At 40.4% G+C, this 15,077-nt stretch overlaps 1 protein-coding gene across 4 annotated transcripts in view; it reads right to left on the reverse strand.

Moving 5' to 3' along the window:
• Positions 1-15,077, reverse strand: part of Nek10 (NIMA related kinase 10) — a 314,976-nt gene that overhangs the window by 252,577 nt on the left and 47,322 nt on the right. For all 4 annotated transcript variants that reach the window (XM_004634199.3, XM_023718528.1, XM_023718527.1 and 1 more), the window contains 6 exons: positions 12,181-12,222; positions 10,749-10,827; positions 9,367-9,434; positions 7,054-7,133; positions 5,411-5,497; positions 2,221-2,445 (listed from right to left, as the gene is read on the reverse strand). In XM_004634199.3, the coding sequence (XP_004634256.1) occupies positions 2,221-2,445; positions 5,411-5,497; positions 7,054-7,133; positions 9,367-9,434; positions 10,749-10,827; positions 12,181-12,222 (581 nt within the window). The remainder of the gene's footprint in view (positions 1-2,220; positions 2,446-5,410; positions 5,498-7,053; positions 7,134-9,366; positions 9,435-10,748; positions 10,828-12,180; positions 12,223-15,077) is intronic.

A 15,077-nucleotide genomic window follows, 5' to 3' on the forward strand; every position in this document is an offset into this window, starting at 1 on the left:
ATCCTGCTATAATCAACTCATTTGCATATATCTCAGTCAGTCATTCTACTTTCCACAAAATTCCTCCTTTATTTTAGGAAAATTCTCTTACTCTCTACCTCAGGAATCTCTGGTAGCCACAAGTCGCAGCCCCATTTCTTTAATGTCCTCATTGTTTCCATTCCCTTGTCCTTTGCCTTCACAGTACATGTGACTCTCTCCAGCTTGCCCTCCACTGTGCTACATTACTTTCTTCTGCCCCTAGTTAATGTGTTAGCTCTGCGGGTGTTCTCTACCCTGTCTTCTTTCTGTTCTCTCATGATCTTAATGTCTTTGTTAAAAGTAAGACATTTGTTTTTCTATTTTGGTGCACTGTCTTCCACAATAGATTTTTATGTGGCCTTCACTTGCCTTGTTCCCTTTTACTTTATATAGTTACTGTGTTGTTGTTTTTTTCTCATTCATTTGTGTTTGGGGAGCAGGTCTACCTGAACCACTCTGTGCTCATGTGACTCCCCTTCTATGACAGCAGGGAGAACCACCACCCTTTCTAGGGGGCTTGGGGAGGCAATGGGAATAGATCACAAGATGGTCACAGCTGGTCATCCCAGGAGACAACAAAATCATCATAAAACTCCAATTGTAGAGCTCACTCACCTGATCAACAGCACACCTTTCACTTTAAAGTGAATGTGCACCAACAGGTCTCCTGGGAGCTGCCCTAATAACATCGCCTGTTCAGACTCAAGCTACCAGATGCCTCCCAGCATCCTCCCCTCCTGCCAGCACCAGGCAGCCCCGGGGCAGGCACAAGCTCTAAGAGGACATTGTTTATCCAGGTGGGACAATAAATTCTCGCAGAAAAGCAAGACACACTTAGCACAGCATAAGCACTGACATACATCTTCCCAGGGAAGAGTTTTCTAAACATTACACCATTGATATGGGCTGGAAAAGGACTAAGCATGGAAGAAGCCTTTCCCAGCAAGGATAGCTAGGACCTAAGCAAACAAGGAAAATTCTGCCTTGTCTTACACTCAGTTCTATAGAAAGAAAAGGTAGATTTGGTTTTTGAAGTATTAACTATATGTAAATTCGTCTTCCATTAAGAAAATAGCTACTTTGTAAGAGAACATAACACAACAGTTTTAAATGATATGATTGGCCAGTAATAAATAATAACATCAACCACTGCTGTCACTGTCTATATTCTGTAAACACACACAATAAAAGCTCTGGCACTTGTTAGCTATTTGGACCAAAAGGCTAGCTTTTTATGTTGCAATAATTTTGAAAGATTTATAATTTTTTTCATTTTCTCCCCCTATATTTTAGGGAAGCATCTACAGGGTGTTCAGGGTCTCGCTACTAGATCGGACTCCTAGTGATCCGCCTGTTTACAGCCTCCCGAGAGCTGGGATTACAGGTGCACATCACAACACCCAGTCTCAGCCGGCCACCTCAGCATGCCCTGGGGGCGGGGCCAGCACTGCAGGTCTGGGGATCAAACCCCCCGCCCCTGTGCCTGCTTGCACACACTTTAATCCACTGAGCTATTTGGACAGCCCGAAAGATTTAGAATTTAAAATGAAGTTTTTAAATGATGTCTTTAAAAGCACGTAGATTGTCAGCAATCTTTGAATTTTTTTTTTCCTTTGTTTTGGTACAAAGCTCAAATCGCTGCAATATGTTCCTAAGCTTTAGAATATTCTCTCAGAGAAAAAGAAGTTTGCAATCCAAAGCTCCATACTATCCCTAGAGGAATCACACATATAAAGTTCTAATAATATTGATTTGATAAAATCTAGTTATATTAAAAGTGGTAAGTCACTCTGCCTGTATCAGGATGAGCATTATTTATACGTGGCAGATCTCAAAATGTGACCTCTTTCAAGCAACTATATTTGCATTTAACTTTAATTCAACACCCATAAGGCTGGATTATGCTCTATAATATTAAGTAACAGAATTATCCCATGGAGGTATCAAATCATTATTATTTAATAATTGGGCATACTCAATTCATAAGATATACTCATGACTAATGACACTTCAATATACACCAAGAAACTTTTTTCAATCCATCCCTTCCCTATATTCATGGCTTAGAAATCAAAGTCTGCAGGGTGTGTGCGTGTGTGTGTGTGTGTGTGTGTGTGTGTGTGTTTGTGTGTGTGTCTTCTTGTTGCAGAGTCCCTGGCCTCCAGTCATTACCACAAGGCAAGCCAGAGCCAGGCTTACCCTCGTAGAATATGAAGAAGCTGCTTGATGCCTCCCCAGATGCGAATCTCCACACTGGTCTCGGGATCCTCGCAAACCTGGACCAGAATCCAGACGACGCTCCAGAGCAGCTTCAGGTGGTCTGAGTGCAGCAGACTGAGCAGGACAGGTATCCCCTCGTACAGCTTCACCTGCTCTTTCACCTGGGGCTCGGCGCAGAGGAGGCGCAGCAACTCTGCAGTGAGTCTAAACGGGAAGAGGGGACAGACCGGGAGAATCACAGCACCACCAGCTAGGGACTTCATGCTCGTGGCTCGCGCTGGAGCTGCCACGACTGCGCGGGACTTAACTGGAGCACTTTGCAAGTCATCACACACCTTTTTCATCACAAACCCTAACCAAGTATTTTCAGTCTTGCTGGCCATACAATGTCCATCATAACTACTTAGCTATGCCAAGATAGTGTGAAAACAACATAGACAATACATAAAAATGAAGGGGCAGGGCCAGCGAGATAGCTCTGCAGACTAAGCATCTTCCTAGGCAAGCAAGCACAAGGACCGGGGTTCGATCCCCAGCACAACATGCTACACAGGCACCACCCCAAGGCCTGCTGAGCCAGCCACCCAGACCAAGCATGGTGGTGCACACCTGTAATCCCAGCACCAGGGAGGCTGAAAACTGAAGGATCACTATGAGTCTGAGCTGCATAGTGAGACCTTATACAAAATATATAAATAAATAGAAATTTAAAAAATTTAAATTTTAAAAAAATTTCAAAAATGAAGGGGCATTGGTGTCATAATAAAGTTTTATTTACAAAACAAGCAATAGGCCATATGTAGCCTACAGGGTGTAGTTTACTGACCACTCTTTTAAATATTATATCTTTATTTTTCTAGCTAAAAACCTACTGGCCAGCAAGTAGGTAATATATACAAACAGCAGGACTTGTGTGTGCTCAAAGAAAAAGAATACAAACAGCTTTATCCTAGTCTTTAGAAACTTTTGTGCATGGTTATAAAATAAGACAAAGAAAATGTCAAAAAGAAAACTCTACAATGTAGGGAAATTATGCACAAAGTCCTCAGTGATCCATGTGTGCTATGTCTAAATTTTAAAATTGTGGAGAATACACAAGGTTCAGCTGAACCATGAAACACTGTGATTACAGAGACTTCATGGAATCAGCCTTTGTCCTCCGATCTCACCCTCCATGTGCTGTCCCAGCGTCATCCATTCCCATGGTTACAAACACTTCCCACCTGTTATCATCATAATCAGGCACTGCTCATGACCTTTGGAAATTATAGCTACACAGATATTCTACAAAGGCTCATGTGTGCTATGTCTAAATTCTACAATGTCTTCCTCTCAAATATGTTCTTTCCCTTATAACCCCAGTTGGACTCTGGACACCCCAACCTTTCACATGCCAGGAGATTAGGAGTTACTCATACTTCCTTCAACATCTTGCCGCTGCCCATCAAGAACCCTGTGGGTGTCCTACTTCCTGGACCACCATGGAGAGGAATTCTCCTACGAGGCATACAACTCTCCTGCTGCTCTTCCAGTCCCTTTCCTTCTTGATCTTGTGTGAGCTCCAGGCCCTCTTATCCACCTTTCCACTGTCCTCCTCCTCTTCTGCTTTATAATTTCTTTCCCACAACAAATTCTCCATGTTCATCCCATATTCAATTTCTTCTTTTGCTATGACACTAAAAACGTCTGTTCCTTGGTAAACTGTAACTCTTTACAATCTCAAACTTTCTGAATCAGAGATTCTTTCTATCAGTCGATCTCAAGGTGTGGATTGATTCCTGCCTACCCCACCTTCACATATAGAGTTAGCAGAATGATCTCTCAAAAAAATGTGATCATGCTCAAAATCTTTTCTGGTAGTCCCCACAGGGTCATGTTAACATTTGTATCTTTATTTAACACGCAAACCCTGTCTGATCTGGTCAAACTTGTCCTATTGGCTCCTCCATAAAGCATGGAAAAGAATAGTTACTGTGTAGATAAATGAGCAGACACACAGAAGTGCCTGGAGCATGCGCTGGCATGTGCAAACCACTGATCAAAACTTAGCTCTATTTTTTTATTTATCACTGAATGTCTCTCAGAGCTTTCCAGCACTTTCCCTCCTTTGGACCAGCTGGACCCCAACATGCCCATTCCTCTGGAGTACACCCTACCTCCATTTGCTCTCTCACTCTGCCTAGATATAGTCTCTGTCCTTCAGAAGACCAGCATGACTCATCACTTGCACCAGGGGGTCTCTGCTCCGTGTTCCAGGTACCCAGTTCATCCCTACATCTAAGCACTACAGTGAAATCTGTGATTCTTCTGTCTGTCCCCACCCCTGCATGATACATATGTATGCTATTCATCCTTCGTTTTCTAATACCTGGTGCAGTGCCTAGCTCCTTTTTAGTGAATAGTTCAAATAACTAATTATGTAAATATATAGACCACTGTCTCTATCTAACATTGTTGTAAGAGTATTAAATCAGCTTTAAAGAGAAATTTTTAAAAATTGCTACAAATTGTTTCAGGGCTTTATTGCTTAGGATTTCTATCATCTGTCTTGACTCTTTAGAAAACCATCGCTCAACTCAATATCAAATGATGTCGACTGCAACCCTAAATATAACCAAGTAAAGATCTGGATATGGTAATCCCTTAAGCAATGTGCAACTCAAGTAAAGACAACCCATTTTACTTGAGATGCTGTCCTAAGTTATAACAAGTGATCCCCAAACAAGTCAATCAGCATCTTACTTAACTCATTCGAAGTAAAAACAGGCTTAGCAACCTAATCATGTAGTCTACACATAGTCAAAAAGTAGAACCATGTTCGAGTTTCTTTCTCACAAAAAGTATGTAAGTAAACTAAATAAACACATCAAGCAAAAGCATAGGGTTAGTTTATCATAACAGCATCCCTGGTTCCAAAAAAAAAAAAAAGAAAGAACGAAAGAAAAAAAGAGTATATAACTGTATTAAGAGCACAGGTCTAGAATTAATGCAGGACTAAAAATAAATCAATAGACTTCTCTGCACCAGTTTCTTTCTATAATATTAAACAGAAAATAATTCACACACTAACTCATGGTATCCAGTTATCATTGTAAATACTATAACATGATAATACTAAGCATTTACACATGGGGCGTAAGTTTATCTTATTCAATTTTAGCAACCCTACCTTTTGGAAAGCAAATCATATTCATGTAAAATCATCAATAGGTTTTCTACAATGCTGAGTTCACTTATCTTCTCCCTACATTGTGGACTATAAATTTTAAAATATTAGTTAAGTATTAAAAATATATTTACTACATTAATTTCATACTTAAAGGAGAGATCAAACAAAATGAACTACATGTTGTTCATAGAAAACAAAATAATGATCTACTCATTGGCATAAAATATATTTAAAGCATTTCTATTTAAAACAATGACATCGGGGGCAGGGAGAAAGCTCAGTAAAATAAGCACTTCCCTGGCAAGTGTAAGGGCCTGAGTTCAATCCCTGCTTCTGCCAAAATAAATACATAAGTAAATAAATAAATAAATAAATAAAACAATGACATCTATAGGAGAACAGGTTTTCTAAAGAAACTTTTAAGGTCAAAAATGTTTGAAAATGTGCTGTAGGTTGAAACAAATACACAGCTAAGAATGAGGAAGAAAGGTCAGGGAGATTTCACTGGGAGAGAAATACAATAATATTGAAAGTATAAGTAGATGAGGGTTAGATGAAAAGATACAGTAAATATCTTATATCAGGAAGAAGAGGAGAATTTTGAGCAGTTATTTGCCTTTCCAGCATAAGCTTTAAAATGATATTTTCCACTCAAGATCCTCTTAGAAACATTTCTTCATGGTTATTTTTCTGCAAAATTTCACCAAGAAGATGAAAAGCAGTAGGTCTGTATTTCACCCCTTCATCTAAGTTGCTATAACAGCAGACCTGAGAAGTGTAACATTTTGGCCCTAGCCTTCCAAGGTCAATTAAGACTCAGGACATATGAAAACTTGTACTGTAACGTCATGTAACTCGGTAGTGTCCCAAATTTTCTGATCAAGGAGATTATGGGGCCAAAGAGGAAAGTGATCGATGATGTAGAGTGTGCCTAAGGAGAGTCACATGGAGAGAAAACACTCTCTCAGGCTTTCACAGAGAGCACATTGGCCAAGCAATGGCCGTGACTCATCCACATGGCTGACACTGACAAAGGTTCTACAATCTGAGGTACAGGATCTCCGGATAAATCCTGAGGGGATTTCACTGACCTTATCAGACCCAAAAGCTACAACTCTTGTTGCACAGGTCCTGCTTTACCTTGGTCTTAACCATCCAGCAGAAAAGTATAAAAAAGAAATATAAGAAGTAAAGCCATGCTGTTAGTTGAGCTGCACGGGACTCTGGTCAACAATTTCTGACATTGCCCGTCAAGCAGAAGACCCAATACTATTATGGACTACTGGACTCCTTTAGAATATTTTTCTGAGTTTACACACCTATAATATTCAAATAACGGAACTTAACAAAAAAAGGGGATACAGATGAATGTCCATTTTGTATCTGTGTATTCAAAGTGGTTAGGATAGATATATAGTTACATTCTCTTAATGAATAGAGGGATTTGTTCTACTAGTGTTTGTAAATAGGATATCATGTCTGCATCTTGTACAGCAATTAACCACTAGGAAGAATGTATGCAATGTGTTAATTATTGAAACCGTCCTACCAATTTGGTTTGAAACTGTCTCATTGCTATTTGTTTCTCAATAAAATTATGGAAAAAAAAAAAAGAACTGAGAAGTGTATTTAAATATACCTACCTTTCTGCTAGGCTGGCCAGGGCCAGAAGAGCGCCCAAAAGAACATTAGTGTCTCGAGCACTGAGTAAGTTTACTAGTGTCTGAAAAACAGAGGAAAAAAAATTTAATTACATAAGTACTATAATCTTCTTTGTCCACCATTATATGGGGTATAATGCTTCCTCCAAAACAGAAGTTTACAGTCTTTTAGAGGTTTTTGTTAGCTTTTAAATGTGTGTGCATATTTAAGCGGGAAGTATGTACAATTTTATAGCTGTTTGTTTGTTTCCTTCTTAGTGTTACCCTTTAAAATTTCTTCATGCCATCAAATATGTGTTTATGAGCATAATTTTTATTAAATAGGATCAAAGTATTTCTTATGTTAAAGATGAGAAGGGGATCTGGAAAAGGAAGGAAAGAGGACAGAAGAAAAGGGTAAAGATGATGGGGACACGGCATGTATATATGTCAGCCCCCCACAATGAGTGTGACTGTTAAGTATTACAAATAGACTAATAAAGAACATAGTCTTACAGATAGCACCAAGTCACGTATCATGCTATGGCTTTACTTAGAGAATAATGAAAAATGCTATTCATTTATACAAAGCCTTGTATAGGATCTTTTGTTTTTTATCTTGTAGTCCATGCAGAAGCTTACTCTTAGAGGAAGTTTTTGGATGAACATCCAAAATTCCCAGTTTTTTTCCAGAGGGTAGTTGTCCTCTTTGTTGCCACCCAGCACGTGAGAGCCTGAGGCAGGAGAATCACTACGAGTTCAAGGCCAGCCTGAGCTACGTAGTGAGTAGCTCAGGATATTTAAGGGCAGGACTGCGGAGCAAGACCCTGTCTCAAAAAAAAAAAAGTACAATCCCAAACAGGTTCTAGGTCAGAGTTGAAATCTGTGCAATAACAGCTAGAATGATTTTTGTCTGGCTTCCATTATGTAGACTTTATCCCTTTATGATTTCTTTCTTTTAAAAAATGAAGCTATGAAGCTATTGCTATTTTTAAGAGAATAAAAAATAGTTATAAAAACATTAGAGGTGATACACAATTTCACTAAACAAAATGATAGGAATTCAACAATGGTTATTACAGCGCATATTGTTGTCTTCAAATTAGTTGTTTAGATTATCAGATACATGCATGCAAAATTGGCCGAAAAAATTAAAAAGAAAAAAATTAAGCATTAACTATTCCTTTCAATAGAACAGTCATTGCTATTTTTCTAAAGATTTCCTCCTATGTTTCCTTTTCTTATCTGTCTTTTAACAGAGCTCCCAAGCATATTATTTCATATTTTTACCATGTTCACTTAACACCTTAATATTAAGTGAAAATTTTTCTACACTCCTCCCCTAGACCATTGATGGTGAACCATTGATGGTGAACTTTCAGTGACATCCATGACCTGCTACAGCATGCGCGCCATAGGTTCGCCTCCACAGCTCTAGCCTAGAGCTCCACGCACTGATGCAGGCAAACCTGCTCCGGTACACTGGGTAAGCAGCTTCGTAGGACATGGGTATCCAACGGGTTACTAGTAGTCGGCTCTAGACAGCTATCATCTAAACAGCTTTGTTGTTGTAACAGAAGTTTAATCTGTTTTGATTAAACCTGCATTCATTCAAGTTGAAGTATATATTTGATCCATATACTATTCCATCTTTTTATGAGGTTATAACATGAAATTGCTTATATGCCACCAATTTTGAGCTACAAGCAATGGCCGTTTTCTTTCTTTCTTTCTTTTCTTTCTTTCTTTCTTTCTTTCTTTCTTTCTTTCTTTCTTTCCTTCTTTTTTTTTTTTTTGGCAGAACCTGGGATTGAATTCAGGCCCTTGCGTTTACCAGGGAAGCGCTTATTCCACTGACTCATCTCCCTGGCCCCTACAATGGCTGTTTTCTACAGTTCAACCTAACATGACCCCATAAGCCATGTAGAATTTATTTATAAGTATACATACACATTCTATGTGTTGCTTAACATTTATTTATGTACAACCACACCCTTAGGGGCAACTGAGATATAGCCAGAGTTTGTCAAGCAACATTTAAATGAGACAATAAACTTAGTTCATATTACATGGTATAGGAAAAAAAAAAAAAAAGCATTTCAGAAAAACTTTTATTTACTTATCGATATCTACTCCCTAGGCTGGTAAAGAATATAAAAGGGCTGACAGAGAGACCCAACTTCTGGCCAGTTTAGTGAGCCTGGGTGTCACAACTACATGCAGAGGGACCCAAAGGTTCTGAACCAGGTGTGGGCAGCGCTGTGCTCCAGAGCCCCACGCAGCTACAGCACTCACTCACTCTGGACGCCAACTCACCTTGTGGGCTCCGCTTGTGGTGACCCACTCTCTTTGGTCTTTGACAGCCGCAAGTTTTTGAAATATATCTGTAAAGGAAGGCAGAGATAAGGAGCTTAAAGGAAGCAGTGCTCAGAGAAGCTGGATTTGCAATGCTGATGCTCCAGCAGCCGAAGGGCAAAGGACACACAGCCAGGGAGGAGGGCGGGCCCATTCACCCCTCAGGCTGGGCTAACTCTGGGTTTACAGTACTACGGTGATGAGGAAATAGGGAAATATCAAAAACAGCAAACCTGTCCTGCCACTTAAAAGTTGAACAAGCTTCTTGACATGGTGACAAGTTCAAAGCAAGGCCTGCTCTCCAGATATCCTCCTCAGAGGGATTTCGACTTAGGAATAGGAGGGGAGGCCAGCGTATGGGATACGTGTGGCTAGCTTCCTCAGCTGGGGGAAACAGTCATCCCACAGCAGCAGCCTGGGGCCTAGGGCTTGCCCCAACCTCTGACCCAGCACCTGAGGATTGGGGTGATAGCGCACTGCCCTGCAAACAAACGTGGACGGCAAGTCCGCTAGCCAGCGGGAAACAGGTGGCAACATCCCCATCCCCATGCCGCAAGGTGTCTCTGGCCCATGGGGAGGGGGTGGTGCCCCAAGAGAAAAATCAAGTGTCTAGGGAGGCCCTCATACACAGAGACCAGTGTTCCCATGTCACTGTCTTCAGGTGAGACTCTCTTTTCCTTTTCCCTAATGCTTAAGTTCTTCTTTTTAACTTTTTGACTGATCTTGCATGTGGTAATCTGAACAACTAATTTGAAGATAACAATATGCAAATAGCAACTATTGTTGTATTCCTATCATCGTGTTTAGTGAAATTCTGAATCGTTTCTCTTTTTTAAAAATATATATTTTTATTCTCTTTTTTAAAATATTTAAAAGGTCATAATTTTTGTGTTTAATTTTGGAATAAGGTCTCACTAATTTGTCTAGTGTGGGTTCAAATGTGCCACCCTCACATGCCTCAGCCTCTCTGAGTGCTAGGGGTACAAGTGGGAGCCATACGCCTTGCTTCCTTTTCTTTTTTCATATTCTGATTTTTTTAATGTTCCAAATCCTATAAAGTAAATGTTATTATTAACCAAATAGTAGAGGTGAAATTGAAGCCTCTGATACTTAACAGAAAAAAAGAGGCCAAAATACTTCTCCCAAACAAAATGCTTCATGGAAGCCTCTTATCTGAAATAAATTGTCCTTCCAAGGTAAGAGCTGGGAGATGAACATATTCTGATGTGTGTTGTGCTCCTGCATGTGAAGACAAGCATGGATTTTCAACCCCCTCCTTATGAATGGAAACATTCAGAAGCGTTCATGGTGCCTTTTCCTGTCACTGCAAAGGCCAGGCTTACACGTCATGTTGACCAGCTTATCCACACTGTGCTGCTCTTCGCCACAGCCCAGGTACTCGTTGGCCACAATGTCCATGTACTGCTCCAAGAACAGAAAAGACAATTAGAATGGGACACAAAAACCCACAAGAAAGTAAGGTACAAGGTTGTGTAGTTCCTAAAATGGGCTCTAGGTGGCATGACAGATTCACCAATTATTAGTGCTCCTGGGCCTGTTGCACTAGAGGCAAGAGGTGGCAGGGCGCCCTAGCATAAAGGCTGTGCAAACGCTGTGAAGTCCCCAAAGAACCTGTAACTGAATAAATCTGCGGAGCAATTTAATAATAAAATGCAAAATATATAAGACATAAGACGGAAATTTAATTCTTTCATTTTACCCTTTCCTAGAGTTTTTGTAACATTCTGCATATATTTTTATTAGCCTTATTTTTTATAATGTCCAAAATTATGTCTAGCCATCATAAAGGTAGATATAATTAAAAATAAAATGAAGTTATAATTCCTCACTGATAAGAAATTATAATAAGAAATACAATAAGAAATCAGACAAACTCAGAATTTCTGATAGCACAAAGGAAAACAAAGTAGATAAGATCATGGTCTTATGAATGATGGTTTCATTAAATGAGATAAACTTCCAGTGAATTATGATTCTTAAAAACAAAATTTAAGCATGAATCCATTCTCAGGAAAGAGATTTGGTTTGAAACTGTCTCATTGCTATTTGTTTCTCAATAAAATTATGCGGAAAAAAATAAAATAAAAATAAATAAATAAAAGGAAAGAGAACATAATGAAATAGATTTAAAATGTCATTAAACTCAAGTTTCCACTAATAACTGAGGATGAGCCCACAGGGTCTTGGGTTTGTTGCATTAGTCATTCTTTACATTCCTACTATGTGTTTTAGGAAAGGGAGCCGCTGCACCTGAACGTTTATCTTTGTATTAACAAAGCCAGATCCCTGCTGGGCTCAACATATATATTCATCTGAATACCACCCTTCGGAAAAATAACGAAGTTAAGATCATTCCTTACTTCATTTATTCATTAATATGTTCACAGAAGAGATATTTGTATGTGAAAATGTTTTAACTACCTTCCTAACTATTTCTCCCATCAGATGGAATGTAGTTCTGAGGGCTTTACTTGGCCGGCCAACACCTACTCCTTGTCCTTACTAACTACAGACATGGTACTTTCATGGGACTTTCTATTTCCCAAAACTAAGCAAAATACTGAAGAACAAATGTCATGGGCCCTTCCCTGCTCTGTGAGTGTCTTGCTTCAGGCTCACCCCTATTCCCTCCACACCTCCCGCCCCACAAGCACCACACCATCCAAGTCATTGTGTGCCCACACTTATTCTATCCTTGCCCTTGCTGTGCACAGAATGTGGAGGCACAAGCAGCCACCACAGAGCAGATCTTACCTGAGCCAGGTTTTCGATCCCACCCAAATGATGGAGTATCTCCTAGGAAAATAAAAACAGTGGGACACAGGTAAGAGATGAGGGCAGAGGGGAAGCACACTTCGCATGCAACTTCCTGTACTAGGTGACAGATTTAGAACTGCTTCCTGCAGTTCCACAATCTAGCATAAACATGGAGATTTTAGTGTTGGTCATTCACACCACATTTAAGATAAACCGGTAATAAATAGGAAAATCATATTGAGAGGAAGACAAAGATTATGTTTAGAAATGTACCCTACATCCTGATTCTTTGATCTTTGTCCTGTCATTAAGTGTTAGATTGGTAATAGGTATTAGAGACCACTTCATTCAGCCCTCTTGTATCACACTTAAGAAGAAAAAGAGATCGGCAAGGTACGTCATTTTCCCTAGAGCATCATCAGCCTCCCATACCTCACTCTTGGTCTCTGTCAGGTGAGTTCCATGAATGGACAGCGCCCCAATTAGACCCTCACTATCCTCTGTGCCCTCCTCAAGCCTAATCAGTAACATTTGGAAGGTCAGCAAGGTACCCAGCTCATTTGTGTGTCCAGTAAATGTTGTAAAGCATAGTTCTCGTGAGCTACACATTTTCTAACAATTATTAGCTAATGGTCTTATGAAATCCATGCTCCATACAAATGTGAGGATCACCTTCCCTCACTACCTCCTGATACAGAGCTTTGCATCTTATTTCCAATAAAGAGATGTTTTCTTACGCTTCTGAAGCTGCCCCAAAAGTGCTAATTAGGGAAAAGAAGAGACTGGAGTTTGGAGCTGTGAAAAGGACAGTACATAAGTGCTCTTGGGTTATCCACCCTGGCACTTACCTGCAGGCAAATGTGTTTTACAGAGGCCCTAGTCCATCTAATTAAACCTATATCCTTCTCCTTACTTGGCATGCACAAAAAAAGAAGCTATTTGGAATGTAAGCACTGACCACAATTTCAGTTCAGCAAAATGCGCGAGGATGAGAACGTGATTGCCGCAGGAAACACTTCAGTCCCCCTGTGTACGCAGAAACGCTACAAGCTTTCACGATTTCTTGGGCCCATGTTTCCTTATGCTGTGTAAAGTGAACCTGGACACACTGAGCACAACCATGTTTAAATTAAGTTAAGGAACACGACTAGCTCAATTAAAAATAGCTGCATGACTGTGCGTGCTAATTTGAAGCCTCATCAACACTATTCACACTCTGCAAGTTATAATTAAAGAACATAAAGCTATTGCATACATAATCTCTAGCGGTGGCACAGCATTTCATCCTTACAAAAGTTAAAATTTAAGACCACTTGTATTTGCTCCGTATTTGTTTCACTTCTGTTATGTACAGCCCTGCGTAAGGGGCTGGTGAGGACACAGCATGGAGATGGCAGGCGCCCACTTCACTAAGCTAGAGATGGTGGATAAGTAACTAGAAGTTACAAGAAACCTGTGCATGAAGTATGGTGATGGCCTAGAGTGGGGACACATGGCCTCCTCCTGAAAGGATTTAGGGAGAACTTCATAAACGTGGTGGTCTCTGAATTGGGAGGGTGGAAGACTTGTTGAGCAAAGACGGGGGATGAGGCAAAAATACAGGAGACTTCAAGCAAAGAACAGAGTGGCCTGAAAGTACGTGGAAATGGTCCAGGAGAATCATCAAGATGCTCCTTCTCTCTGAAAGGAGCAATTCATAACTCTAAGATGGAATTGCGGGGTATGTTAGAAAATTCGAGTGGGATCAAACGTGGAAGTAGTTAGAAGATAGCCTTGACTTCAACATTTTCAGGAAGACCATAAGGCCCAGTGAAATTGTGTGAACAAAACTGGCCAGAAGCACCTGAACAGCCATCCCTGTAGTGCTAAAATGACCTACAAGGGGGAATTTCACCTGGGAGTGCGATGTGTTAGTGCAACAGTGTGACCGAGAACGGACACCAGGGACAGTCCCGACTCGCAGACACAGAGTGACAGACTTGGTGAGAGGGGCAGACAAGCTGCACACACTGAGGTGCTTGTGGGCCGTCAGGGTTAAAAAAAAAGAAAAAAAAAAAGAGTACAACAGGGTATGGAAAATTAGGGGAGGAAAAATGATTACAACCTAGGGGTCTTTCACGTAAGGAAACCCACATTTGCTGCGTAAGAGTGGGAAGTCACCAAGGCAGACTTGGAATGACTAATCTTGCTTGTTGTCATTTTCAAACGTTTACCACAATGAGAGTTTTGTGTGTCCAATAATATTCATGGAATAAAGGTGAGTGTTTTCCAAACCATGCCTTAGACATAGTTGTTTTATTTTGTAGAACAGATGAAGCTATGGTACCAAAAGGAAAGGAAAGGAAAGGAAAGGAAAGGAAAAGAAAAGAAAAGAAAAGAAAAGAAAAGAAAAGAAAAGAAAAGAAAAGAAAAGAGAAAAGGACAGGAGGGTAGGGGAGAGAAGGAGGACAGGCAGGGAAAAAAGAATAGGGGATGGGGAAGGGAGGGAAGGGAAGGGAAGGGAAGGGAAGGGAAGGGAAGGGAAGGGAAGGGAAGGGAAGGGAAGGGAAGGGAAAGGAAGGGAATGGAGAAAAATCAAAGAGCTTTATGTCACATCAGCTGGGGAAAAACTATGTTAAAGCAGGTGTCAGCAACATCTCCATCTCTGGACTCCTCCAGGCCTTGAGCATGTGGCACCCTAAGTCCCCAAAGAGACAACCAGCACACAGCTTTTCCCAAACACCTTTAGTCAAAGCACACTTCTTTTCACAGATTTTATCACTTCTGCAAACCACAGTTAGAGAAGTGCTGCTGTAAGGTAAAGGAAAGGGAAATAGGTTTTCACACGCAGAGAAATTTTGTTGTTGCGTCCCCAGTGATTTAACTTGCATCTAGGAAATGAACACTCAGCCCGC

This window comes from Octodon degus, unplaced genomic scaffold (genome assembly GCF_000260255.1).
Source record: "Octodon degus isolate 3935 unplaced genomic scaffold, OctDeg1.0 scaffold00059, whole genome shotgun sequence".
NCBI classification, from domain to species: domain Eukaryota; kingdom Metazoa; phylum Chordata; class Mammalia; order Rodentia; family Octodontidae; genus Octodon; species Octodon degus.